Source organism: Castor canadensis, chromosome X (genome assembly GCF_047511655.1).
Source record: "Castor canadensis chromosome X, mCasCan1.hap1v2, whole genome shotgun sequence".
NCBI lineage: Eukaryota > Metazoa > Chordata > Mammalia > Rodentia > Castoridae > Castor > Castor canadensis.
Genome location: NC_133405.1, coordinates 98359001 through 98385561, shown reverse-complemented (window position 1 = coordinate 98385561; position 26561 = coordinate 98359001). Strand labels below are relative to the sequence as shown.

General features: G+C 50.8%; 1 protein-coding gene across 1 annotated transcript; it reads right to left on the bottom strand.

The window, feature by feature from the left end:
• Positions 1 to 1154: 1154 nt before the first annotated feature.
• Cacna1f (calcium voltage-gated channel subunit alpha1 F) lies at positions 1155 to 26414 on the bottom strand. Its single transcript, XM_020180641.2, has 48 exons — positions 26390 to 26414; positions 24786 to 25035; positions 24094 to 24199; positions 23758 to 23897; positions 23365 to 23507; positions 23131 to 23283; positions 22275 to 22471; positions 22063 to 22166; positions 21066 to 21256; positions 20741 to 20833; positions 20541 to 20634; positions 20348 to 20374; positions 20044 to 20204; positions 18596 to 18821; positions 17387 to 17594; positions 17191 to 17311; positions 16992 to 17073; positions 15880 to 15925; positions 15670 to 15709; positions 14901 to 15054; positions 14613 to 14742; positions 14103 to 14162; positions 13849 to 13955; positions 13675 to 13762; positions 13172 to 13279; positions 13043 to 13095; positions 11643 to 11789; positions 10434 to 10635; positions 10179 to 10337; positions 9264 to 9374; positions 8939 to 9022; positions 8112 to 8132; positions 7780 to 7908; positions 7363 to 7428; positions 7022 to 7113; positions 6328 to 6487; positions 5971 to 6098; positions 5596 to 5692; positions 5306 to 5408; positions 4951 to 5052; positions 4627 to 4757; positions 4264 to 4401; positions 3823 to 3992; positions 2935 to 3042; positions 2688 to 2815; positions 2489 to 2601; positions 1664 to 1861; positions 1155 to 1459 (listed from the first exon to the last, which is right to left on the bottom strand). Exons 1-48 carry the CDS (start codon positions 26412 to 26414, stop codon positions 1229 to 1231), a joined length of 5925 nt encoding a protein of 1974 aa, XP_020036230.2. The 3' UTR covers positions 1155 to 1228.
• Between the last annotated feature and the right edge of the window lie 147 nt (positions 26415 to 26561).

The window sequence follows — 26561 nt, the reverse complement described above, 5'->3', positions numbered from 1 at the left end:
CAATGGTGTTAGGTTTTCTTCTCTTTTCTCAGGCAGAAGGAGAGACAGGGTAATCCCAATTCAGCCTCCCCGAAACTCCTGATGCCATCAGAGGACCCCCTCTGCCTAAGACACATCACATACCAGGCCAACACCAACCTCCAGGCCTTTGCATTGGCAGGACTCTCCTATAGGCTTCTTTATCTTTTTCTTCCCATCTGTCTGCCCTGACTGACCCCTTGTGGAATCTTGCCTTCCTCTACCATCCAAGCACCTGACATATCCTCTCTCCCACTTCCTCCATCTCTACCCAGTGCCCTCTTCCTCCCCCACCACCTCCACTCTGTCTCCAGCTTTTTTTGGCTGCTGTCTCTTCCTTCTCCTCCTCCTCCCTCCTTCCCTGACGCTGAATAATCAGGCCTAGCTGTCCTGGTTTCTGGAAATACCCATGTGTGGGCAGTGGCTCAGGGCTGGAACCAGGGATGGATGGGGACTTTTTTTTTTTATTCATATGTGCATACAATGTCTGGGTCATTTCTTCCCCCTTCCCCTGCCCCCTCCCTTCCCCTCCCACCCTCTCCCTCTCCCCCCTAACCCCTCTCACTACCAGGCAGAAACTATTTTGCCCTCATCTCTGATTTTGTTGAAGAGAGAGTATAAGCAATAATAGGAAGGACCAAGGGTTTTTTCTAGTTGAGATAAGGATAGCTATACAGGGAGTTGACTTGCATTGCTTTCCTGTACATGTGTGTTACCTTCTAAATTAATTCTTCTCGAATTAACCTTTTCTCTAGTTTCTGGTACCCTTCTCCAACTGGCCTCTGTCGCTTTAAAGTATCTGCTTTAGTTTCTCTGCATTGAGGGCAACAAATGCTATCTAGTTTTTTGGGTGTCTTACCTATCCTCATACCTCCCTGTGTGTTCTCGCTTTATCATGTGATCAGAGTCCAGTCCCCTTGTTGTATTTACCCTTGATCTAATGTCTGCATATGAGGAAGAACATATGATTTTTGGTCTTTGGGGCCAGGCTAACCTCGCTCAGAATGATGTTCTCCAGTTCCATCCATTTACTTGTGAATGATAGAATTTCATTCTTCTTTATGGCTGCATAAAGTACAGATGGGGACTTGTTGGCAGCCCCGGGCCCCAGTGCAAAGAAAACAAAATCCAGCAGGTGTGGTCCATACCTGCCTCCCTTTGGGGAGGGAGGGACAGGAGGTTTATTGAGCAGTGGAGGAGGGGTGGGAATTCAGAGGGCTTGGACACAGGCCATCTCATCTCTCAGGTCCTCCTCATCGATGTGGGAGAGGATGGATTCTTCATCGCTATAGAGTGAGCTGGTCCGCTGTGCCAGCAAGTCACTGGCAGCACTGTCCATCTCATCTAGTGTCAGGCGACACGCATCTGCAATCTCCTGCTTGGCCAGGGCCACAAAGCGTGGGTCTCGGGCAAAGAGGCCCAGGCCCTCAGATATGAGCACCTGAGGGAAATGGGATCAGTGTGCATAAATTGATGTGTCCATGGGGCGTGCAAGGAAGTAAGTGGGAATAGTGGCATGTACATTATGCTGAAAGAGGGAGGTCTACATGCACAACATGGAGACTGGAGACTCCTTTCTCCCCTCCCCCACCACATACCTCTTCTCCTCCCCCAGTCCCTTTGACAACATCCCTTCTGGACTCACAGCCTCCACCAAGCTGTCGGCACTGCCCCTGTTGCGATGGCTAGGGTCCGAGGGAGCTCCAGGCACGTGCAGACAGGTAAAGGTGCGCAGTGGACTGCTGGATTTGCTGAGGTATCCCTCCCCTGCTGCACCCTCCTCTACCAACAACAGTGGGGCGTATAGAAGCCGACCTCTCTGAGGAGGGGTGGCCCAGGAACCCTAGACCAGAATGAACATCAGAGGGGCAGGGATTGATCGGTGGCTGTGAGGATCTTGGACTACCTCATATGAATCCTGTCCCTCTCTGCCAATACACAACCAGAGTCAATGGGTATAAGTCAGACTTGAGTTTCTTTCTTTATATGTATTTTTATTTATTTATTTAGTTAGTTTTTTTGAGACAAGATATCACTATGTAGGCCAGGCTGGCCTGGAATTCCTGATCTTTTTGCCTCAGCCTCAGAGTCTTACACTACCATACCAGGCTTATTTCTTTATTTGTGGTGCTGGGAATGTAACCCAGAGTCATGAACTACGCAAGTACTCAACCACTGAGCTGCACTCCCAGTCCCAGACTTGTGTTTATGTCAGATTACAGAAGGCCTGGGTTTAAATGTCAGCTCTGCTGCTTACTAGCTATGTGATCTTGGGTGGGGGATAAACTTCTCTTGGCCTTAGTTTCCTCATCTGTAAAGTAGGGGCAGTAATACCCACCTCATAGGTACAGTGAGAATTATGTGCACTCCCTTCACATGTGTGCCATTGTCCCAAAATAAATAGTGTATTTGATAAGTTCAACCTAGGCTTCCCCACCCATCCAGACCCCAACTCCCTCCCCTGCCTCACCTGAGCCCTGCTGGGCCCTGAGTTACGCCCACGATGATAGGTGCCTGGGATGGGTAAGTCTTCACAACTGCCCTGGCGCTGTAGACACTGGATGGTGAAGGAGGGCTTCCGACCTGAGGGCAAAGAGCAATGCCAGTGCCTCTCTGGCTCTGTTCTACTGGCCCTTAGGGGGCCCCCTAGAGCCCATCCCTGCTCTTACCTGCAGGTGTGGGGGGCAGCAGACGTCGGCGTGGTGCATGGTGCCCATTTACGTATCTCTGGGGTCGGTGAGGTGGCAAAAGGACTGGGTATGATGGAGTCCCTGCTTGTTCATTCAGATAGGAGAGCCTGTGCAGAAGGGAGAACTGGGAGTGAACCCAGGTCTAGGACTCAGAGTTGGGGCACCAACAGTCCTGCCCTCCCCCAAGTGACTCGTGGACTTATCCTCTGTGGCATGGCCAGTGTACCGGTCAGGGACTTCCTCTTCCTCATTCTGATTGTCTTGCCCTTTAGTCCCCTTGGACTGAGGACTTCCTTCTTCTGGGATAGTGAACATGAGAACCCCAGAATTTCTCCTGGAGAAAATGAGGCAAGTTAGTCAGACCAAATTCCCCTTCCCCCAATATGTGGCCCTGGGCCCCTGGTTCCTCTCATCCTAAGCCCCATTCCCTATACAAACACTGTGTGCTTTCTGATTTTTTTAATTGAGGAATATTCACATAATAGAAAATTAACCATTATTCATTCTAAAGTGAACATGGAGCTGAGTGTGGTGGTGCATGCTGTAATCCCAGCACTCAGGGGGCTGAGGAAGGAGGATTGTGAGTTTGAGGCTAGCCTGGGTAACAGTGAGACTCTTTCTCAAAAAAGAAAAATTTGACAAAAATGAGTATGTCCTTACTTTTAATAGATATTTATCTCATTGGAAAGACCAAAGTTTCAAAAACTCAAAGTTGGCCCATTGAAAACTGGGGGTGCTTGGGGGAGTGTAAACTAGGTACTTGACATGCATGACATCATTTTATCCTTTCACTATCCCCTGAAGTAGGTGCCATTCTCATCCCCATTTTACAGGTGAAGAACTGAGGATCATAGAAGTAAAACATGTAGCCCAAGTTTACTTAGCAAATGACAGAACCAGGATTTGAACTTAAACCAATTTGATTTTAGATCATGTGCTTTTTGCATTAAACCTCTCTGTACGATTCTCTCGTTACATTTTATTCCCACCTGAGCCCTTGAATCACTTCCATCCTTCTCAGATTTCTACTTGAATGCCTCCACGCCCTCCTCCTATGCCCCCCCATACAGCATCTAGCCCCCTGCTTCTCCCCACCCTTCTCCAGATGCCATACCTGTGGGCCTGGGATGCAGCCTGGGGCACACTGGGCTGTCTGGAGTTGGGAGCACCCCCATCATCATCACTGGGCCCAGGGGAGGGTGAATCCGGGAGCCTCTCCCCGACAGGAAGAGACACAGAAATCCTGGAGCTCCGGCGAGATGGGGGCTGGGAGCCCACAGAGGCCTGAGGAAAGTCACAGGACTGAGTGATGCATCAGTATTATAGCTAAGTCACTTGGCTGGTGTGTCTCCACCACTGGCCCATGAGCTCCCCAGGAGCTGAATCTGGCTCTTGCCTTCCAATAGCCCATGGTAGATACTGAATAAATATTTTTCCACTGTGGAGGGGGTTACTCTGGGGGATATCCCCCCAGAGACAGTGTCAAAATCATTCAGGGGATTGAGGGACTATTTTATAATCCAGAGTTCCTGGGGAAATGAAAAGTTGTCCTCACTTTATACGTTTCTGGATCCTTTTGAGCTTCTACCTCTTCTTCTTGCCCCTCTTCCTCCTCTTCCTCTTCCTCCTCTGTGTCATAGATGAGAGCCTGCCGGATCTCAGGACCCAAGTCCTGGAGGCTCCTTAGACCAGCCTGTGGGGTGAAAAAATAACAGCAGCTCAGAGTCTAAACTTCTGCTCCATGAGCTTGCTTCCCATGCAGGAGTGCCTGTGTCGGAGATGGGGCTCTCAGCCACCCGTGACCCTCTGTGGGGCCTGGGGCTTGGGTTTCATTTCCTCATCTGTGACATGGTTTTCATGAAATGAAGGAGGTCAGCCTTCACACACACGCAGCCACACCAGGCCCAGTCCTGAAGACCTGAAGGACAGAGGATGTGCTTGATGGGGCCTCAGTTCCTAGTAGTCCCTTTTCTTTCCTCCTCCGGAATTTGCGAAAATAATCTTGGATCAGGAATGTGGCGTAGAATTTGCCCACGGTGACCTCCTCCTCTGGGGACGAGGGAAAGGGGGCAAAGTTACATAGGAGTCCTCTGCTTTGTCACTGCCTCCCCAATTCTTACCCACTGGCAAGGACTGCCCCTTGCTCTGTGCCAGTGATACTTTTGTGGTGGAGAGCAATTATCTGATATTTAGGTAATCATCTAATGATTGGAGCAATCCCTTGGCGGGGGGCGGACCTTACCATCTGGAGGGGGGATGACCTCATCCAGCAGCTTTTGCTTTATACGCTTCCAGATTTTTTTGATAACCATCCTCAGCTCCTGGTTTGCTTGCTCCAGGTTCCCTGTATGGGAGGAGGATGTGGGGCAGAGGAAACAGGAAGAACGTTCCTTGTTACCCCTCACTGTTTGCGGTGGGGCGGGGGGAGGCTTGAAAGCTTTGACCACAGCTGTATATCACCCTCATCAGACGAGGTGGGGAAAACAGTGACCCATTTTGAGTTTCAGAGTTAGGACTGGCATCTGTCACTAGATGAGTTTGCCCTTGCACCCTCCCCAAGGACTCTGCCACTCTTGCTCCTCCCCTCTGTCCCACACCTTCTGTCTTGATCTTCAGGGATGTCCGCACCAGGGCAAAGAGTGTGGCGTTGAATGTCACTGTCCCATCGGAGTTGAGGGGCACGTTCATTGCCACAAGTCTCTGCAAACACCAGAGACATGGAACCCACTCTGGGAAAATGCCAGTTATGAGGGCATGGATGTCCAGGGCAGAAACCTTTGAGGATTTGAGCAAATAGCTGTCCCCACCCTAGACAAGTCCCAGTTCCTCCTCATGTGGTGTAGAGCCCTCCCAGAGGCCAGGGGTTGGGGTGGGCAGGTGCACAGACCTTGCAGGCTACTCGGTGTGGGCACAGCTTTCCGAATCCCAGGGGAGGCTGGATGCGTCTCAGCAGGGCAACTACATCCAGGTGCTTGATGCGACCCCTGGGGTAGTCGGGGAGGTTCCACTGGATTGGCAATATTCCCTTCTAGCCCTTTTTCAAGGCCCCACCAGCCTATCACTACCTCCTGTACCAACACCTCAGACTCTTCCAGGAAAGAACTGGAGGATAGTTGGAGAGGGCAGAGGATGGGGTGGTAGAAATCTTGGGGGATCTATTGACTGGAATGGAATGCATTGGACAGAGGTTCTGGGCCTAAGGGACCGCAGAAGGCAATGCATTGTCTCCTGGGGATTTCAGGTAAGAGGTTAGAGGGCGTACTTGGCCCCAGGGTCATATTCAGACCAGATCCTCTTGAATTCATCAAGGTGATGGGGGCCCAGGATGGACCAATCTCTGGTTAGATAATCGAAGTTGTCCATGATTACAGCCACAAAGAGATTTATGATCTGTGGGCCAGTGAGCAAGGTGGGTTAAGTGAATTGCAGTCAGGTCATGGGGGTTGGTGGGAGGCTGGGGCGATCTTATAGGGTCACTGGGTCATGAGTCTCTGGGTTGATCTTATTATCATGCCAGCCCTCTCAAGACCTGGGTTGCCCACCTCATTTGGACATCCCTGGGCCCCCTCAGGGCCAGGACCCATAGCAGTGGTGGTGGCTGTGGGGAAATGGTTCTTACCAGGAAGGCACAAAGCATGAAGAAGCTGATAAAATAGGCAATGGCAAAATTGCTACCACAGGTGAACTCCTCACCAGGACCAAAGTCAGACTCAGGGTCACATCGATTTCCAGGAAGGCTGGCAAGCATTATCTCCTGCCATGCCTCGCCAGTGGCACACCTGAGGGGGTGACATAGGGGTGGTTATTTTGTAGGATATATTATACAATCATGGAAAGTAGAGTTGTGGGGGCCTAGGGAAGTGAAGAGATGACCCTCTTCTTTCCAGGGATTGCACCTGGTACAGACAGCCTTTCAGTATTTTAATAGCTTAGTATGGTCATGTTAATGATAATCATGTTTTTCTCTTATAGATGAGGGCACTGTGGGGTGTAACTTTTTTTTGTGGTACTGGGGTTTGAACTCAGGGCCTACACCTTGAGCCATTTCACCAGCCCTTTTTTTGAGATGGGTTTTTTTCAAGATAGGGTCTCACAAACAATTTTCCTGGGCTGGCTTTGAACCATGATCCTAATGATCTCTGCCTCCTGAGTAGCTAAGATTACAGGTGTGAGCCACTAGTGTCTGGCTCTAATTGATTCTTATGTGGAGCTCTAGGCTGCCCTGCTCCAACAGTCTGGGGGCCCAGAGAGGGTGTGTGGGTGCCTGGGGACATGCTGGGAACTAAGGTAGCAGGGAAGTAGGAAGATGTCACCTGAACAGAAGCAGCACAGCCTGTGGAAAGGTCTGGAAGTTGTTGTTTCGGTTGATTTGTGTGCCATCCTGAAGAGCCACCTTGCCAAACATCTGTAGGCACCAGAGGCTGAATCGGGGTGAACCCATGTGCCCGCATGTCCCCACCCATTTCACACTTCCTAATACCTACAGGGTCTTCATAATCTTGACAAGCAGGCATTCTAATCCATTTCATAGATTGTAGATTGACCCAGGGTCATCCATCTTGTCTGTCTTTCAAGCCACCACCCCCACTTCGGGGCTATTCATACCCAGTCATCTTCTCTTGCTGCAGAAGGGTTCCCTAGGGTCCCCACTTACCTGCATACCAATGACTGCATAGATGAAGAATATCATTGCTATGAGAAGAGCCACATAGGGCAAGGCCTATGGGCACAGGAGGGGGATAGACACTTAGTTTCAGGCAGAGAATTATAAACCCCAGAATGCACTGATCCTCCCAGCCTGGGCCTGCTGGGATATGTAGCCCATCCTCAAAGTACCCAGGACTACTGGTGTCTCTCAAATGTGGACATAGTATTAAATAGACTAGGGTAAGGTCAGTGAGGCCAGAGGCATGTTGGGAGTTGAGATCCCAGAAAAAGCAAGCAAGCTGGAAATGGTAAGTTGGAAACAGGTATGGCATGCTAGGAGATAGTTCTGAGGGCAGGAAAGGGGAAGGCTGAGAGGTATGGGGTAAGGGAAAGATGTGGTTAAAGGAATGGGGTGGAGGATTACCTGGAAGGATTTGATGAATGTCCAGAGCAATGTGCGGATTCCTTCCCCCTTACTGAGAAGCTTGACCAGCCGCATGACTCGGAAGAGGCGAAAGAAGGTGATAGATATGCGGGAGCTGTCCTCAGAGCTCTGGGATTCAGGATGCAGTGGGAATGCTTAGTTCCTTCTTACCCTAGCCACCTCCCTGTCTCATGCCTTGGACCTCCAAACCTCCAAATTCCTCAGAACCCAGGCCCCAGAGTGGTCAGGGAACATTTCTAAAGACTCTTGGGGAAGAAAGGAGAGAGGGTAGAAGGGTGGAAAAAGAGAGTGTCCCTCTTGAGGGGTACTACCTCACCAAGGTGGCCACCATTCTGGAGGGAGATACGGCCGAAATAGAGGAGATGATGATATCACATATCCAAATGGACCAAGGGGAGAAATGATGCAGCAGACACAGGGGAATGGTGGGGAAGGTTATATGGTAGTGGATCCAGATGGTTGTGGAAAAAGTTGGTAATACGGATAGAAGGGAGAGGAGAGGATAAACATGATGGAGGAAAGACACTGAAGGAAATGATGGAGCCATGCGTCCATCACGGAGTTGATGGATGTGAGAACCAATGGGCAACCCAATGTAGAAGCAGTGATGAAAAAAATGCATCCAGCAGCATTGTCAGTTGAGGTGAAAGAACCCATGCAGTACCCAATGGAGGAGATGATGGAGCCAACAATGTAAACAGTGACGATGACAGAGCCAGGAAAGTGCCAGTGTTGGAGACGATGGAGTTGGTGGAGGAAATGGAGCCAATGGAGTAATCAGAAGAGACGATGGATCCCAAAGCAGGAGTCAGTGGAGATGATGGAGCCAATGGTTGGAGAGTTAGAGACAATGAGGGAGATAACAGAAATAATAGGAGAGGCATTTTAGAAGATTGTGGAGCCGGTGGTTAGGTTGCAAAATGGAATAAAGGAACTTTATTCCTTTATGGGAATATAGGAGGGGAACTTTGAGTCCAACAGGGACTCAGAAGGGCTTGAGCTAGAATGAGAAGCCCCTGCTCTCCAGGAGTTGGGAGGATGTGAGTGGGAACCACCCACTCAAGAGAAAGACCTGGAGTAGAGATGGGGAAAGGGTTGGGGGGGCAGAGATGGGATTAGTGGAGAGGCCTGTCCTCACATTGACTTCAGTGACGGCGATGTCCACTACACTGCCCACCACGATAAGAGCATCGAACGTGTTCCAAGCATCAGCAAAGTAATGCTGTGGGTAGGAGGAAACAGTGAATTGTATTCTCTGACCTAGCGGGCTAGGGTAGGCGGCCGGTACTGGTAAAGGGTAATAGGGAGTCAGGGCCTGGCTTGGACCACATGATAGGCCTGCACCTGGATTCCTCTCACTCCCTAGTCTCTTTACTCCCTGGTTGCTGCCTCCTGAGAGCTCTGGAATGTGCTCCACCCCCAAGGAATTCACCCTCTGGGGTGGGTCTAGGACTGAGAGTCACCTTGGGTTTGAAGGCGATAATTTTGAGCACCATCTCAATCGTGAAGAGGCCAGTGAAGATCATGTTGAGGATGTCCATGGTGTAGTTGAAGGGAGCAGTCTGCTCATAGTGCTGGGGGTGTGGGGGAGAAAATCAGGTGGGGACAGAGCCTGAAGCAGAGACTTTCCTCCCCAACCAAACAGTTACTGGCCTGGACCGAGGTGAGCCTGGCCAAACCCCTTGCATTGTGTGCCTCTCATTACAGATGCTGGAAAGCCTACTTCTTGATTCCTAGGTTTTCTTGCAGACAGGCAAGGCTAGTTCTGCTAATGAAACGTAAACATAGGTATGCTGCTGCTTGACAGCTTCCCTTAAAAATATTTTGCTTTCCTTTAAAATACTCAAATGAGGAGAGCCCCTGGGGGCAACTCTCTTTCTTCTTTTTCCTGCCTTGAATGTGATTTTGATGCCTGGAGCAGTTGTCTTATGACCATGAAGCAACAACCATGAGAATGATAGCCAACTTGCCAAGAATGGTGAAGCAGCCAGATGGACAGATCCTGGATCCATGACCAGCAATGAGCAAACAACCCACCTCTATGCTCATTATGTGAGAGAACTACCATGTTTCATTGATTCCAGGATGCACAGCTTTTTACAATGAAAATTGGGGTATATTTTTGTAATCAACGACAACTTTCAATGGCCATGAACTAGTGTTTCCACATTCTTACATCTCTGAAATCAGAATGCACTATACAATAATTGGCCTTAGATTTGAAGAAATGTGGACAGTAATAAATATGGATAGCTTAAGGCTCCATCAGTCAAAGGATTTTGTTACTTGCAACCTAAAGTATACCTAATAGTTGCCAAGGGATTGGATGGAAAGAACAGGGGTAGATGTGTGGCTGGGATCGGGATGGGAGCTCAGACCTGCATGGCTAGGGCAACTGTGTTGAGCAGGATGAGGAGGAACATGAGGTACTCGAAGGCAGCAGAATTCACAGTGGCCCACACACGATACTGATGCGGGTTCTTAGGGATGTATCGGCGGAGTGGCTGGGCCTTGAGGGCATACTCCACACACTGGCGCTGCATAGTAGTGCGGGGCATGCGTGAGCAGGGGGTCTCAAGGCAAGGAGAGAGGGGCTGGTGGCTGAGAGTAAGGAATCAGGGGTCAGAGGTCACCTGGTTCTTGTCCAGCTCACAGTTTTGGTACTCCTGCTCGCCCTGGGCACGGAAGGTGATGATAACGAAACCCACAAAGATGTTCATCATGAAGAATGCAATGATAATGATGTAGACGATGAAGAACACGGATATTTCCACATGGTAATTGTAGATGGGACCCTCATCTTCTGCATGTGCATCGATGGCCTTGTATAGCAGCCTGTGGGAGCCATCGGGGGGATAGAGGTATAGTCAGGTGAGGCGGTGTCCCATTCACCTCAGACCTGCTCCCAGACCACTTATCACAGACACCCCAGAATCTCCTGCCTGGAACTTGCCTCCTAAGTCTCCAACCAAACCACTTGGAACCTCCGTTCTTTTTTTTTTTTTTTTTTTTGATGGTACTGGGGTTTGAACTTAGGGGCTCATGCTTGCTAGGCAGGTGCTCTATCACTTGAGCTACACCTCCAGTCCTTCATATATCTTCTAAGAGACCCCTACCAGACCCTCAAAAGGTCCCAAATCTCTTGCCCCAGTCACCCAAAATCTCAGGGACCCCCATACTGCCTTCTAAAGAACTTTCTCCCAGGCCCTCAAAGACCACTCAAATCTCCCAAGTTCCTACAGATCTCCAGATGCTCTTATTTTTAATTTTTATTTTTTTAATTGTTTTATTATTCATATGTGCATACAATGCTTGGGTCATTTCTCCCCCCTGCCCCCACCCCCTAGATGCTCTTATTCAGCCAGCTGGAAACCTCCATGCAGCTCCCCAGAACTCCCTCACAAGCCCCTAAAGATCTCTAAACTCCCTGTCCCAACATCCCTTGCTCTCCTGCTCTATTTCCTCTAGAAATCTCCAGCTAGCACCCTGAAGAGTTATGCAGCTCTCTGGGAACCCCTGAATCTCCTGTTCTATCTCCTCAGTGAACCCCCTTCCTGTCTCCCCAGACCTATACCCAGTCCCCCTGAAATCCTACCTACTCATTTCTAGACTTCCACCTAATTCCCCAGAGACCTCTACCCAATTCCCAGAGATCCCTTACCCAAAGAGCTCCCAGACCACCTCAGGGAGACCCCACCCAGTTCTTGGCCTCACCCACCAGTCTCTTGAAAGACCTTCATTACACCCCCGAGGTATATTCCCATCCATCTCTAGGAGGTCCCCAGCCAATTCCTTGAGCTCTCTGCCCAGTCCCCTGAAATCCCTAGGGCCCTGCCCCTCACGCAGGCCAGCCTTCAAAGGTGGAAACAGTGAACAGAGCCATCATGGCTGAGAGGACATTGTCAAAGTTGAAATCGCTGTTGACCCAGAGCCGCTCCCGGACCAGGGGCCGTGACACATCTCCATCAGGGTAGATGAGGAAGGAGCCCCTGTGGATGTTGCAGACAAGCTAGATGAGTGAGGAGAGGTGGGGAGCTATGGCAAAGGGTCTGGGGTCTCTAGCCTGGGCATAGTGATGGAGTTAGACAACCTAGGTTCAAATCCTGCCCTTCCATTTCCTGTCTGGGTGTCTGTTGACTTTTAACCTCTCTGTGCTTCTGTTTTCTCCATCTATGAAATAAGGATACTAATAGCCCATTTCCTGGTTTGTCACAAGGATTAGATAAGTCAGTAAATGGGATTAATGTCTGGTACATAGTTGGCACCATATCGCCATTATCATCAGCATCTTCACCATCCAGGGAAAAATAGTACTAAGAGTAGCTAATGTTTACCAGCAGTAATGATACCTGTCAGTGTGTTGGGCTTTCCATGCAGGAACTTTATGTAGTATACTTTCTGTGCAGTGACATATTTTCCTCATAGCAACCCTGTTGGGGAGGCACACTTTTCATCCCCATTTTTCAGTTGAGATAATAAACTGGACTCAGCAAGGCTAAGAAATGCCCCTAAGGCTCATGAAATGGGTTTGAACCAGGAATTCCTGACCTCATAGCCCATGCTTTTAAAATTAATTAATTAATCAATTGATTAATAGTACTGGTGATTGAACTCAGGCCTCCTGTTTGCTAGGCAGATGTTCTAGCACTTTAGCTAGACCACCAGTTTCTTTTCTTTTAGTTTTTTTTTTTTAGATAGGGTCTCATGTTAACTGCCTGGGCTAGCCTCTAATCTTGATCCTCCTATCTTTACCTCAGGAGTAGCTAGGACCACAAGTGTGAGCCACCATGCCTGGTTTGTTTTTGAGATAGGGTCTCACTAACTTTTGCTCAGGCTGGTCTTGAACCTCAATCCTGTTTCTACCTCCCCAGCACAGCCCATGCTTTTAACTGCTATCCTCCACAGCCATTTCCAGATGAAAGCTGGGAACCTGGAACAGGGGCAGACTTTGCGGGGGGCAGAGTCTAAGTGGAATATAGATAACCCAGATGAATGTAGAGACAGGTTTTAGGGGAGATCACAGGGTATTCTGAGTGTTTAGTGAGATAGCTGAGAGCCTCTGTAGTTCTTGGGAGAGTTCTGGGAGTGTATCTTGAAGCCTTGGGAAGTTTTGGGGGGTCTTGAGGACTTTGAGGAAATCTGGGGGTCTCTACAGATCTTGGGAAGAGGCTCTAGGGGTATCAGGGGGCTTGGAGTGGCCTGTTGGAGGGGTCCTGGGTTCCATGGAGGCAACGGCACTCACTTGCATTCTTTGGGGGTATGTTTGGCCTCGTCAGTGCAACTGTAGAATTTCCCCTGTAGGGAGGATACCTGTCAAGCAGGCTCACCCTTCACCCCCCGGCCTGGGCCTCCCTCTGGCAATCTCCCTCACCTTGAAGAGCTGTACACCAATGCAGGCGAACATGAATTGCAGGAGCGTGGTGACAATCATGATGTTCCCAATGGTCCGAATGGCCACGAACACACACTGTACCACGTGCTGCAGGCATCCATGCATATGGCTAATGGACACCACAGGCCACGGTGGCCATGTGGCAGGGACTCTGGTGATGGAAGCAGCTCAAGGACTTGGGCCGGGGATATGTGGTTGCACATTAGGGATGTGTGGTCAGGAACACACGGTCAAAAAGCAGGGATGTGGGCTAGCATGTGTGGGCACCAGCTAGGAATAAGTGTTTGCCAGACCACCTGTCAGGGACCTGAATTAGAGAAACGTGGCCACTGGTAAGGAATGCACAGTCACTTTTAAGGAACATGGGTCAGACCATGTGGCCAGCGGGCAAGGATGTGTGGTAGTATATCAATGCAAATGGTCACTTGGCCCCAGGGGCGGGGCAGGGCCTAGACCCCGCAGGTTGGGGGAGGTGGGCTTACCTTGAGTCCCTTGGCCCTGTTGATGGCTCGGAGGGGCCTTAGTACTCGGAGTACTCGCAGAATCTTCACCACTGAGATGGCGCTGGAGCTGGGGAGGAGGTGGTCCTCAGGCCTGCCTCTGGCCTGGCCCTGACTCTGGCAGGAGTGAGGTGGGTGGGGGAAGGTGCCACTCACTGGATGCCAAAAGAGATGAGGGATACGCTGACCACAAGCAGATCCAACAGGTTGAACCAACTCCGGCAGAAGGAGCCACGGTGCAGGAAGGCCCCAAACACTGTCATCTAGGGATCAGAGGACATTGGGTTAGACCTCAGACCTGGGAATAGCTGGGGGAAGGAGGAGACAGGGACCAGAGAGGGGGACAGTGTGGGCAGGTGGGGAGTGTATTGGGCGGTAACTGAAGGTATAACTGGGGGCCTATTAGTCACCTTTAGTAGAATCTCAACAGTGAAAATGGAGGTGAAGGCATAATCGAAGTACCCCAGAATCTGAGGGGGGCGAGAAGGGGAGGAGTTGTTGAGTTATGACGGAAGGGGACGGTAGGTGTGTGCATGTGCACCTCTGTATGTAAGCTTCGCCTCTCCTCCCTCTCAACATCATGAAGGACTTTGCTACATGCCAAAAGGTTTGACCATCAGAGGCAAGGGCTCAGATTTGGACTCCTCTGCTCTACCCAGCTATGTGGGTGTCCTTGGCCTGCTTTAATCTCTCTGAGCACAGCACCATGTCCCCCCCTCCCCAGGCAAATCCTGATCCTCTGCCTGGCGTGTCCCCAACTGTGTTGCACACATAGTAAGAACTGGCACTGTAGGATCCACTGTTATTGACTCTCTTTCTCTACCTAATGAGAGGGCTTCTCCCTGCCTCCACTTTGGCCCTAGCTTGTGCCCAGTAGGAGACCCTGGGATTGTCCCTCCAGCCCCCATCCATAGGCTCACGTGGTTGCGGAAGGAGTGGGCTCGGATGGGGTCCTCAGCGGCGAGGGACACACTGCTGAGGATGATGAACACCAGGATAAGATTGGTGAAGATATGGTGGTGGATGAGGGTGTGGCAGGCCTTCCTCAACCTGGGGAGTGGAGAAAGGGCTGCAGTCAGAACCCAGGACCACAGAGTTAACCAGGAGAGCTCAAAGGCTGTGCCCCAGCTGCTGCCTCAGCAGCTCCATGGCCACCCACCTCCCCCATCCCCTTCTGCCCTGGCCATGCCACTGCTCCCCACACTCACGGGTTGGTTTGGCTGAGGCAGAAAAAGGCGCTGCCCTCAGGGATGGGTACCACCTTTTCTTTGGGTACAACTTCCTGCAGGAGTTCCACACGTCCTGCACCCTCTTCCTCCTCTTCCTCTTCCTCCTCTTCCTCTTCTTCCTCCACACCTGGCACTGGGAAAAGGAGCAAAAAAGCAAATGCATTGAGAAAATCCATGTAAAGAACCTGGAATGGTTCTTGTCACACGACAAATTCTTCCCATTTCCCTGCCAGAATGCCAGCTGTCAGGGGAAGGGGAGTGTGTTCTGTTTAATGCAGTGTGTCTGGGACACAGCTGGAGCTCTGTGAGTGTGTGTGGAGTGAATGTTGTAGATACACACAATTTGGTAATAAAGGCTCTGAGAGCATCTGCAGTAAAACAGAACATATGCTCCTTTTCTTGAACCTTCATGTTCCCAAATGTTGCTGGCCACACACCAGATAATTCTTTTCGGAATTATCTCTCTGTGCTGGGGCTGGAACGCAGGGCCTTGTGCATGCTAGGCCAGTACTCTGCCTCTGAGCTATGCCCAGCCTTTGCTTTTGTGAGACAGAATCGCATTATGTGGTCCAGCCTGGCCTTGAACTCATGATCCTTCTGTCTCTGTCTGTCTCCTGAGTACTCTGTCTTCAGAGTGATCTTGGAAAAGCTTGATTCCCAGAGAGAAGGGTGCCTGGGGTCAGGAACTCTACGCCTTGGTTCTGTTCCCAAGGCTCCACACCTCCTCCATCTGGCCCCTCCTACTTGCCTGCTCCTTCACTCTTTGCACCATCCTCTTCCTCAGGCACCTAGAGATAGGAAGATGAGGGATACCAGGAGATGGATTCAGAGGAGGGATGGAAGGGATGTGACTAGGGAAATGACTAGGCAAAAGATGGGTGTTAAAGTCATGCACACTTAGACAGCTACAGGTGGTAGTGGGAGGTGAAGGCAGCAAGTGCCCAGGCTTCTAACTCACCAGCACAGCATTCTCCTTAGAGGCGGTCCCCTCATTGCTCTTCTTTCTGTTTGAAGAAATAGGGGATGATGGCTGCAGATGGTAGCAGGTGGGTAAAATTTGGGGGAGGGGCATTGCAGTCAGAACAGACCTTTCTTGAGTCCCCTAGAACCTCCCTGCTTCTGCCCTCGGCCCCCAAAGTCTGTTCTTGCAGCAGCCAGAATAAGTGTGTGAAAATCCTGTCTGGCACACCCCTCCTGTGTCACAACCCACTCATGGTCCCCCCAACCAAGAGCAAAAGCCAAAGTCTTGGGGAATGGCTCAAGTGATAGAGTGCTTGCCTAGCAAACACGAGGCCCTGAGTTAAAAAAAAAAAAAGCCAAACTCTTACCTTGGTCCAGAATGCCCTCGGTCTGGCCAGTCTGGCCCATCTATCCCCCCACCCTTTAACCTTGCCACCCACCACTCTCCTCCCTGCTCACTCCATTCCTGCTTCACAGGTGATTTTTGTTTTTTTTTGTGGTACTTAGGATGAAACCCAGGCCTTGGACATGCTAGGGAAGTCCACTACCACTGAGCTACAGCCCCAGCTCTGGTGTTTTGTTTTGAATGTGCTAACATTACCACATCAAAACAGCAATCTTTCTCCTCCTCCTCCTCCTCCTCCTCCTCCTCCTCCTCCTCCTCCTTCTTCTTCTTCTCTCTCTCTCTTTCTCTCTCTCTCTCCCTTCATCTTGCTTTCTTTTTCATTTCTTTTTTTTTTTTTTTGGTGATACTGGTATTGCACTCAGGGTCGCAAGATTGCTAGGCAAGCACTCTTACCACTTGAACCACACCCCAGTCCTCATTACTTATTCTTAACATATACCTAAGTTATATATTCATTTCCTTGTGTTTTGCTTGCCTTCCCCAACTAGAATGTCAGCGCCACAAAAGGCAAGAACTCTGTCTACCTTGGCCTCTGCTTTCCCTGTAGCATCCGTGACAGGGCCTGTTGGTTGAATGACTGGCAGCTTGTATCTGGGGATTTTACCAGGGTGACTGGAGGCATCTCTGATGGTGTAGGATGTGTGTGGGGTTCCCAGTCGGGGGTCTCAGGAAAAGACTGTTTTGGAGTCAGAGCCAAAACTCACCTGCCCTTGTCCTTGGCAGTGCCTGCATCTCCACTGGCCAGGTTGTCCACAGCAATGGCCAGAAACACATTCAACAGGATGTCTTGGATGAGTTCAGGTTGTAAATATGGAAAGGGAGCCTGCCTGTGGACCACCCAGGTGTCCCTCACTCCTGCTCCTGCCCCACTTCCATTCAGCCCCCACAAAGCTCCAAGGATACAGTTGCCACAGATGAAGAGGATAATGAAATAGATGCACACCAGCATCCCTGGGAAGAAGGGGCCACCATATGCCATGATACCATCATACATAACCACGTTCCAGTCCTCACCTGTCAGGATCTGGAGGTGGGAAGTCACCATGAAGCTACTCCTGTAGCTTGAAGGTCCCTCAACCCACTCATTCCAGGGCCTCACCTGAAAGACAGTGAGGAGGGCCTGGGGGAAGGTGTCAAAGGTGCTTCGCTTGGTGTGGGTCTGGTCAAAGTTGAACTTGCCCCCAAACAGCTGCATGCCAAGCAGGGAGAAGATGATGATAAAGAGGAAGAGGAGAAGCAGCAAGGACGCGATGGATTTCATGGAATTGAGCAGGGATGCCACCAGATTGCTGAGAGATGCCCAGTGCCTACAGTGGAGAGAGAGTGGGTTGAGCTAACATCCTGTCCACTGGAGAGCCAGGAGCCAGGGCAGGTCTCCATCGTGGGATGCATTGGAGTAGTGGGGAGCATGGAGAATGATGGAGGGGTGAATCTAATTAAGATATATTGTAAACATATATGTAAATGTATACCCCCTGTATGACTATTATATATTAATAAAAAATAGGCTGTAGGGGTCAAGGTTAGAAGTGATTTGGGGGCTGGGGTGTGGTGAGAGAAGTGAGGGGACAGTTGAGTTTAGGGTTAGGGTTAGTATTAGGGGTGTAGTGGGAGATGAGGTTAGGATGTACGTGTAGGTGGGAGTTGGTGCAGCTAGAATGGGGTTTCAGGTTGGGACTGAAATGAGCTGGGGATGGGGTTGTGGTTTGGGGGTGTGGAGACGGGTTGGAGATGGAGCTGGGATAAGGTTATGGTTGAAGGTTGGGCTAGGAGAAGGGACGAGGGGGGTTGGGGCTGGGGCAGGGAGCTGAGCTGCAACTGGAGAAAGGGTAGATGTTGGGGTTGGGGGATGCATTTGAGGATTGTAGTTTGTGATTAGTGATAGAGATGGGGCTGGGTGTTTGGGAGGAGGTGGGAGATTGGATTGGATTTGGGATTGAATGGCAGGGTCGCATATGGAAGTGTGGATGAAGGGTGGTCAGGGGTTGGGGTTAGAGAGGGTGCTGTGGTTGGGGATTGGGGGTGGGCCTGGGGGTAGTGTTGGAGCAGGTGTTGAGGTTGAGGAAGAGGATGGAGATGGATAGATATGTCCCAGTGTACTCTAATCTCCATGAAGGCAACAACTTGTGTCTGCTTTGATCTCTAGTGTTTCCCTAGGGCCTAGAAGGGTGCCCAGCACACAGTAGGTGCTCAATAAATGTTTGCTAAATGAATGGTGAGGCAGATGAAATTATCATTGGAGCTGAGGTGTGGGAAAGTACCCTGCCTACACACCTGTGTTGGGGGGCCCAGTCCCCCCTATACATACCTGGTGACCTTAAAGATTCTGAGGAGACGCACACATCGGAGCACTGAGATGCCAAGGGGCTGCATGGCACCCACCTCTACCAAGGTGGTCTCCAGGATGCCCCCGCAGACCACAAAGCAGTCAAAGCGGTTGAAGAAAGAGGAGACGTAGACAGAGGGGCCCAGGCTGTACAGTTTGAGAAGCATCTCCGCCGTGAACAGGCAGAGCAGCACTTTGTTGGCGTACTCTGTGGGGAGAGTGGCCCAGGTGATGGGCTGGACAGCTTCCATGGGGTGTAGGGGCCATGGGGCTTAGGCTGGGGTTACCAGACCCATGGGGTGTAGGGTTGAGGTTGGGGTTAGGGATTGTAGGCCACAGTGGGTGAGGTTTGGAAGGGCCCAGGGCTGAGGCAAAGGGCAGAGGTGGGGATGGGGCCAGAGTTAGCCTCTGTGAGTCCAGGGAGACTCCAATTTATGGGTAGTTAGCATCTAGGGTTTGTTATTATTATTATTGTTACTATTTTGTGATACTGGGGTTTGAACTCAGGGCTTCCCACTTGCAAGGTAGGCGCTCTACTTTGTGAACCACATTTCCAGGCCTGCTATTTATTTATTTTTACTGTTTTTTTTTGGTGGGACTTTTTTTTTTTTATGGTAGTGGGGTTTGAACTAAGGGCCTCGAGCTTGCTAGGGTGGTGCTTGGTGCTCTACTACTTGAGCCACCCTACAACCTTAGGGTGTTATTATGTTTTAATTTAATTTTTATTTTTATGTCTTATGTTTTCGGTGCAGGGATGGAACCCAGGGCCTCATGCATGCTAGCATGTGCTCTACCACTGAGCTGAACTCCTGGTCCTGATTCTAGGGTTTAGGTGAGACGGAGGTTGGTTTAGGTCCAGTAGTCAGGTTGGGGTTGAGGTTTTTAATACCACCAGCTAATGCTTGCAAAGCTTTGTGTGGGTCACGTGATGTTCTAAGCACTTTCCACTTGAACTCATTTAATCTAATCCTTCCAACCACCCCAGGACATGGATACTGTTATTATCTCCATTTTGTGGCTAGGGAAACTGAGGCACAGAGCGGTTAACTTGTCCAGACAGCATGGAGTTAAGGGTTTGAATTCTTGGGCCAGGCTGCCTGGGTTCTAATTCCTGTTCTGCCCCTCACAAGCTGAGTCCTGGGATTAGCTCCTTAACCCTTCAGAGCCTTGGTGATCAGTACCTTAGATCTTAGAACTTAATTTACACAAGGTTGTGGGGAAGAGAGATTGAGTTCAGATGTGAAATGCCAAGAATGAAGCTTGATGTACACAGCAAGTGCCATGTAAGTGTAAGCTAAAGGCAGAATGGGACAGGTTAAGGTTTCTGCATTAATTTGAGTGGGAAGCAGTGTTTGGGGTCTGAGGCTAGACATACTGGATTTGAACTTCTGGGGTGGAGTGGGGGGAGAGCTGGCAGGCGGGGGGCGCACCCTGGGTCTGGGTGAGCCATACAGGCTGCCCGTGGTGCTCTGAGGCGATGGTCAGCGTATTGAGGAAGACGAGCAGCAGCACCGCCCAGTAGCAGGCATTGGACTTCACAGCTCGTAGGCAGCGCGCACGGAGGCACCGGTTGGCTCTGCGGAGGCGGCGGCTGGGAGGAGAATCCACCACTAAGACCACCTACTTAAGCCATGTAGCGTGGGAGACGGGGGAGTCCACGGGTCATAGAGGGCTTGGAAGTAGGGAGGCTTCAAAATCACAGGACCCAGGAGTCTCACAACTTCCCCAACTCACCAGACCCTGGTTTTCATGATCTTGTTTCTGGAACAGAGGGGTAGGGGTGGTGTCATAAGGGGCTGAGGGGGAGTCAGTAGATGGGGCTGGGAGATCAAGGGCTGAGGTCAAGGTTAAAGGCTGACATAAGGACTGGGGTTAGGGTCTGGACTGGGGTCTGGGCTGGTAGGGATCAAGGGCTGGGGGCCCTCACAGGCATCGTGTACAGCTGGCCAGAGCTCCCTCCTCATCGTCCTCATCCCCTGGGGTCTCTGCCATGGAACCAGTGTCACTGGCTGGGAGGCTGGCTGTGAGCAAAGTGAGGACAGATCTTAGGACTCAAAGACCCTAGGCTCTGCCTTTGCTTTCCCTCCTCTGCCTGCCCACCCCCAACCGGCCTGGCTGGGCCCCCACCGTGGCTGCTGGTGGAGTGCGTGGAGCGAGTGGAGTGACTGAACCAGCGCAGATGTCCCCGCCTCCTATTGGTCAGCTCAGCCAGCTGTGGTCCTATACCGAAGAGAGGACAGTTGGGGAGGACAGCCTGGGGGCAGAGTTAGGACCATGTCTAGGGGAAGGAGTGCTATTTGAAGTCTTTGTATCTGAGGTCATGTCTCGATTCTGGGTCCTGGGCCAGAAATGGGGGGTGGAGCCTAGGTATGTAGCTTGGGGCTGGGTCTTGAGGCAGGCCACATCTGGGGCAGGAATGGAGCAGGGAATGGGCCAGATTGGAGTCGCCTACGATGGCCAGCCTGGCCCTCTTCAGCCATTGAACCAAAGTTGCCATCTGCTGAGGGGTTCTTGAGGTCTATCTCCTCAGCCTGCATGATCCAGTCCAGGTAGCCCCGCAAGTCCTCTTCCATCTGCTGCTTCTCCCGAAGTTTCTGGAAGTCACCTCGTGCTTTTGCCTTCTCTCTTTCCTTGGAGAACTCCCTAAGAGAGGTTAGAGGGCTAAGTGAGGAATTACCCCACTACCCTTACCTTCACCGTTCCAGACACACTAGCCTCCTAGCTGTTCTTTGAATATGCCAAGCACAGCCTCTGAACTGTTTCTGTTGCTCGGAAGGCTATTCCTTAGCTAGTCACATGGCCCACTCCCTCAACTCTTTCACATTTTTACTCAAATAACACCTTCTCAACGACTCCTGTCCTGATGCCTATATTTCTAATTGCAACATCTCCCCATTCCTCTCTCCCTCCCTCTCTCTCTTTCTCTCTGGCAGTACTGGGGTTTGAACTCAGGACCTCATGCATGTTAGGCAGACACTCTAGCACTTGAGCCATTCCACCAGCCCTCCTCTTAATCTCTTTCTTTGCACAGCACACATTCCATATGTGTGTAGGTATATATAATACACACAGTTTTTTATTATGCGTGTTGCTATTGTCTGTCTCTCCCCATCAGATCATAATATCCAGGAAGGTACAGGTTTTCATGTCTTCTTGTTCCATTTCTAAAACAATGTCTACACAGTGGATGCCTAAGATTGAGTGATTCAATAAAAGAACATTTTAGATGGGTTTGAAGGGTTGGGGGTGTAGTTCAGTGGTAGAGCGTTTGCCTAATATGAGCAAGGCCCTGGGTTCCATTCCCAGCACGGCAAAGGAAAAAAAACGAACAAACTTCTTGTTAGATAGGTTTTGAAGGATGCCTAGAAGTTTGCCAGCACAAAAAAGGGGAAAGGGTTGTAAGGGGGAGGGATTGCAGAGAAGGAAAGGAGAATGTCTAGGCCTCTCACCCACTCAAGACACCAAGCACAAGGTTGAGGACGAAGAAGGACCCAAAGATGACAAGGCTCACGAAATATAACCAGGGTAGCTCGTACCCCATGGCATCCTGCATCTGGAAAGGGAGAGAAATATATCCCTCAGGGTATGCATACATGCCCACCTAAGCTGGAGAGGACTGGCAGTGCAGCCTCTGAGCTGTGTGCTTGCTTGTCCACCTCACCCAGTAGAGGACGTCGGTCCAGCCTTCCATGGTGATGCACTGGAACACCGTCAGCATGGCGAAGAAGAAGTTGTCGAAGTTGGTGATGCCACCATTGGGTCCCGGCCAGCGGCCGCGGCACTCTGTCTGGTTCAGTGTGCACACACGCCCCGAGCCGGAAGATGCACAGGGCGACGGGTCCTCCTCCGCTTCCACATCTGCAGGGGAATAGTGGAGCTCGCTGCTACAAAGCACGGCCATCCATCCTCCAGCCACCATGGAGCTCCATCTTCATAGGAAATTTGACCCAGCGTCCTAATTTTTTTCTAAGACAAGGTGAACACCTAGTTCCTGCTTTAGGGCTGAATTCTGCGAGGTCCGGATGCAGGGATCTGGGGAGTGGGACTGTAAATCCTGGATACAGCTTTGTAACTAACTGCAAGGCATGAACCTGGGGCGGGGAATATTGTGATTTTGGGCAAGACTGGGGTCTGGTTAATGTTTTTTTTTTCAGTGCTGAGGTTTGAACTACGGGCCTCATGCTTACTAGGCAGGAGCGCTACCATGGGGTCTGGATGAAGGCCTTAAGCAGACAGGGCCCGTCTTACGGGATAAAATTTGAAATGCGGTGCAGGTTCTTGGCTTGTGGGTGGAGTCTTGCGATAGCCACACAGCATTTATCGCGGGAGGGTTTGTAGTCTGGGAATCAGGGCGGAGTCTTGAACATGGGGGTGGGGCTTCGTTACAGAGAGGTGGGGCCTGAACCTGGGGGTGGAGTCTTGTGAATTTGAGAGGGTTTATTTCAAAACAGATCTGGTCTTGAAACCCAGGTGGGGTAGGGGTCGTGTCCTGTTCCGGGAGAGGTAGGCTGGCTGACCCGATCCCAGGAAGTAGCATGTCTTGTGCATGCGTCCGAGGAACAGCTCCAGTCCAATGATGGCATAAATGATAATGACGAAGAGCACGAGCAGTGCGATGTGCAGCAGTGGCACTAGCGCCTTCATGATGGAATTGAGCACGATGTGCAGGCCTGTGGGCGAAGGAGGGGCGGGATCAGCGCAGCCCCACCCTCAACCTCATTCCCACCTCTAACGAGGGGCATGACACTTACTCGGGACCCCAGACACCAGCCTCAGTGGCCGCAGCACCCGAAACGCCCGCAGCGCCTTCACATCAAAGCCCCCTGGTTTGCCCCCAGTATGCGGGGCGTCGCCTGGCCTCCCGGGTCCCTGCTCCAGTAGCACGCTGAACAGCCTGATGGTGGAGCACGGAGCGAGAATGTGGGGGATCAGACCTTGGCTCCCTCTGCTCTCCCCCCTGCCCCTCAGAAAAGCACAAATGACCATAACTGGAATCGCAAATGGCTTTAAATATGCTAATATTCCTGATTCTAGCTGCCGAATGGGGCGGTGTGAAGCAGTGGCTTCTCTGAGCCCAGAATTCAGCGGGTCTGGGGATGAGGTGAACTAGGTTGAGGAGTCCCTCTCTCCCTGCAGATGCGCACCCGACCACGACGATGATGAAGTCGAGTAAGTTCCAGCCATTGCGGATGTAGGCGCTGGGGTGGAGCACCAGCCCGTAGGCCACGATCTTGAGCACAGTTTCCACAGTAAAAATCACCAGGAATACGTATTCCACCTGCTCCTGAGGGCGGAGCCGAGGGCGGGGCGAGAAGTCGGGAGTTATTAGGGGGAGGATAGGGATAGGAGAAGAAGGTGCAGAGCCCGGACGCAGGGTGGGGCTGAATGGGTCAGAGAGGGACGTGGTCTGACTGGAAGGCTTGAGGTGTGGCTCTCATGGAGCTGTAAACTGGATGGGATCCGGGTGGGGCGGATCTCACCAGGTTGTGGTTGGCAGTGTTGGAGTCGTCCTCAGGGAAGGGGATGTAGACCCCCAGGGCCACGCAGTTGGCAAAGATGGTCAGCAGGATGAGGATGTCAAAAGGTCTTAGGTGGGTACAGTCAAGGATCCAGGCAGTGTGGCCTTGGAACACCCACATTCCCTTGGGGCCCTGGTTCTGACATTCTCAAGGCCTTGACCAAGGCTTTGACTTGACTCTCCCCTGCAATCATCTCTAACTCTTGCTTTGATTCAGCCCTTGATACATATATTGCTTTTTTTTGAGACAGGGTCTTGCTGTATAACCCAGGTTGGCTTGGAACTTGTGATCATCCTGTCTGAGCTTCCCAAGTGTTGTGATTACAGGCTTTCAACAGCACATCTGGTTTTTAGTCTTTGACACTTGAGCCCCTGGTGACTTTCTAATTTAGTTCTTGAGCCACCCCCCCCCCCTTATTTTTTTACAATACTGGGGATGGAACCAAGGGCATCTTGTGTACCAGACAAGCACTGTACTACTGAACTACAGCCCCAGCCCAGGACAGGAGTCTTTGTCTTTTCTTTTTTTTTTTTTTTTTACTTCTTTCTAGGTTTTGACCCTTGATTCCTGATGATCTCAGTCCATTCCATCCCTGACCCAATCCTTGACTCTAGGAACCCTGGTGACCCTTACCCCTGAGCCTCCCAGGATACTTCCACTCCACGATGCTGATGCAGGACCGCCGAAGGGGATTGGCCAGGGTGAGGCAGAAGAGTGCCCGTGGTGACCGTTGGGCACTGGCCACTGCCACTGTCTTGTGCTTGTTATGCTGGGTCCTTCGCCTAGGGGTCTCCAGGCCTGATGCCCCATTGATATCACCTCCCACAGCAGGAGGCCCTGGGTACAGCCCCCATTCGGGACTAGGGCCTGACCCATTGGCTGGAGTAGGCTCTAAGGCAGTGTCTGTTTGGAGATACAGAGTGAGGGAGGGGTGAGATATTGGAGCGATCATAGCAGCTTCCTACTTGATCCTATCCCTCTGTTTGAAGGACTAAGAGAAGAGCATGCAAAGTTAGGGAGAGTTGGGGGTACTTGGGTTAAGGATTGAGAAGTAAGAATTAGTGTTTGGATTAAGATTAAGGTGGAGTGAAATGTATAGGAAACTGAAGGTGAGAGTTTGTTTCCAAGTGAAGCAGGGCTTAACTGGGGAAGAGGTTCAATTGCCATGCAGTGGGCTTAAATTTACAGCTGGAGGCAAAATTTAAGGTTAAATTTGAGTGGAGGATTTTGGGTCAGGATGGGGTTGGATTAAGACATAGGAGAGTGGAGCTTGGTAGATATTTAAGGTTAGGACTAGGTATTTGAATGAGTTGTGATTAGAATCAGAGTCAAGGTTAGGGTTGAAGTTGCATTTTAAATGGGATTTGAGTTTTGTATTGGAGTTTTTAGCTAAGTCCATCTCCAGATCCTATGACCTTGTCTCAGCCTCTGAGGGTCAGTGGGTTGGCCTGGTTAGCATTCCTAGCTTCATAGGAAATAAGCTCTCTAAGTTTAAATCCTGACTCTGAGCCTCAATTTCCTTATCTGTATAATGGGGAGGATAAAAATGGCACCTGCTTTATGAGGGTGTTGTAAGGATAAAATGAGTTCAGCGTTTCAAAGAATGCTTGGCAGGTGGTATTATTACCATTTGAAAGATGAGGAAATTGAGGAAAAAGGTTAAGTGAGTTGATGAAGCGGCTAAGTTGGGAGTCAAAGCTTGGCAGTTTGACTCCAGAACCCTCCCAGCTTACTACCACCATCAGGTGAAGGTTCTTGCCCTATATTCATTTTAAAACAGGGGCTTGTGCTCTTTCTGGAAATTCAGAGAGCATAGTCTCTGGCATCTAGAGGTGGAGGTGGACGTTAGGTGACTTTCGGGTTCATGGTAAGGTCTGTAACCAGTGTAGGGCTTGCCTTCTGGTTCGTAGGGTTTATGTTAGGATTCATTTTGGGGCTGGATTTGGTGTTAGAGTTGGAGTGGGTGCTAGGATAGGGGTCAGGGGCGGGATTGAGGTTGTTTTCATTTGAGAACTAAGGCTGGGGTTGGGAATGAGGGGCCATCAGGAACAGCATCTATGTCAGGCTGAGTGTCTGGGCTCAGGTAGCTAAGAGGCTGTGTTTGGGGCTGGCTGGACTAGGAAGAGGGAGATGTGATTTTGGTCCCCTGAGGCTCTCTGTGGGGAAGATCCAGGAGGGCAGTGGGTGGGTTAGAAGGGTGAGGGTGGAGAAGAGCTCAGGCTTGAAAGGGTCTGCCAGGGTAGATAGATGTTCTCACCTTTCCTGCCTTCGGATTCCGACATCCTCCTCTCGAGACTGAAGGGCCATCTGCACACAGCCCCCCTTTCTTCCCCCAGCTTTGGAGAGATTAAGGTCACAGGGCGGGGCAATAACAGTGTCAGTTGGGAGGGTTGAGCAGGGGTGCAAATGGGACATGTGTGGGACAGAGC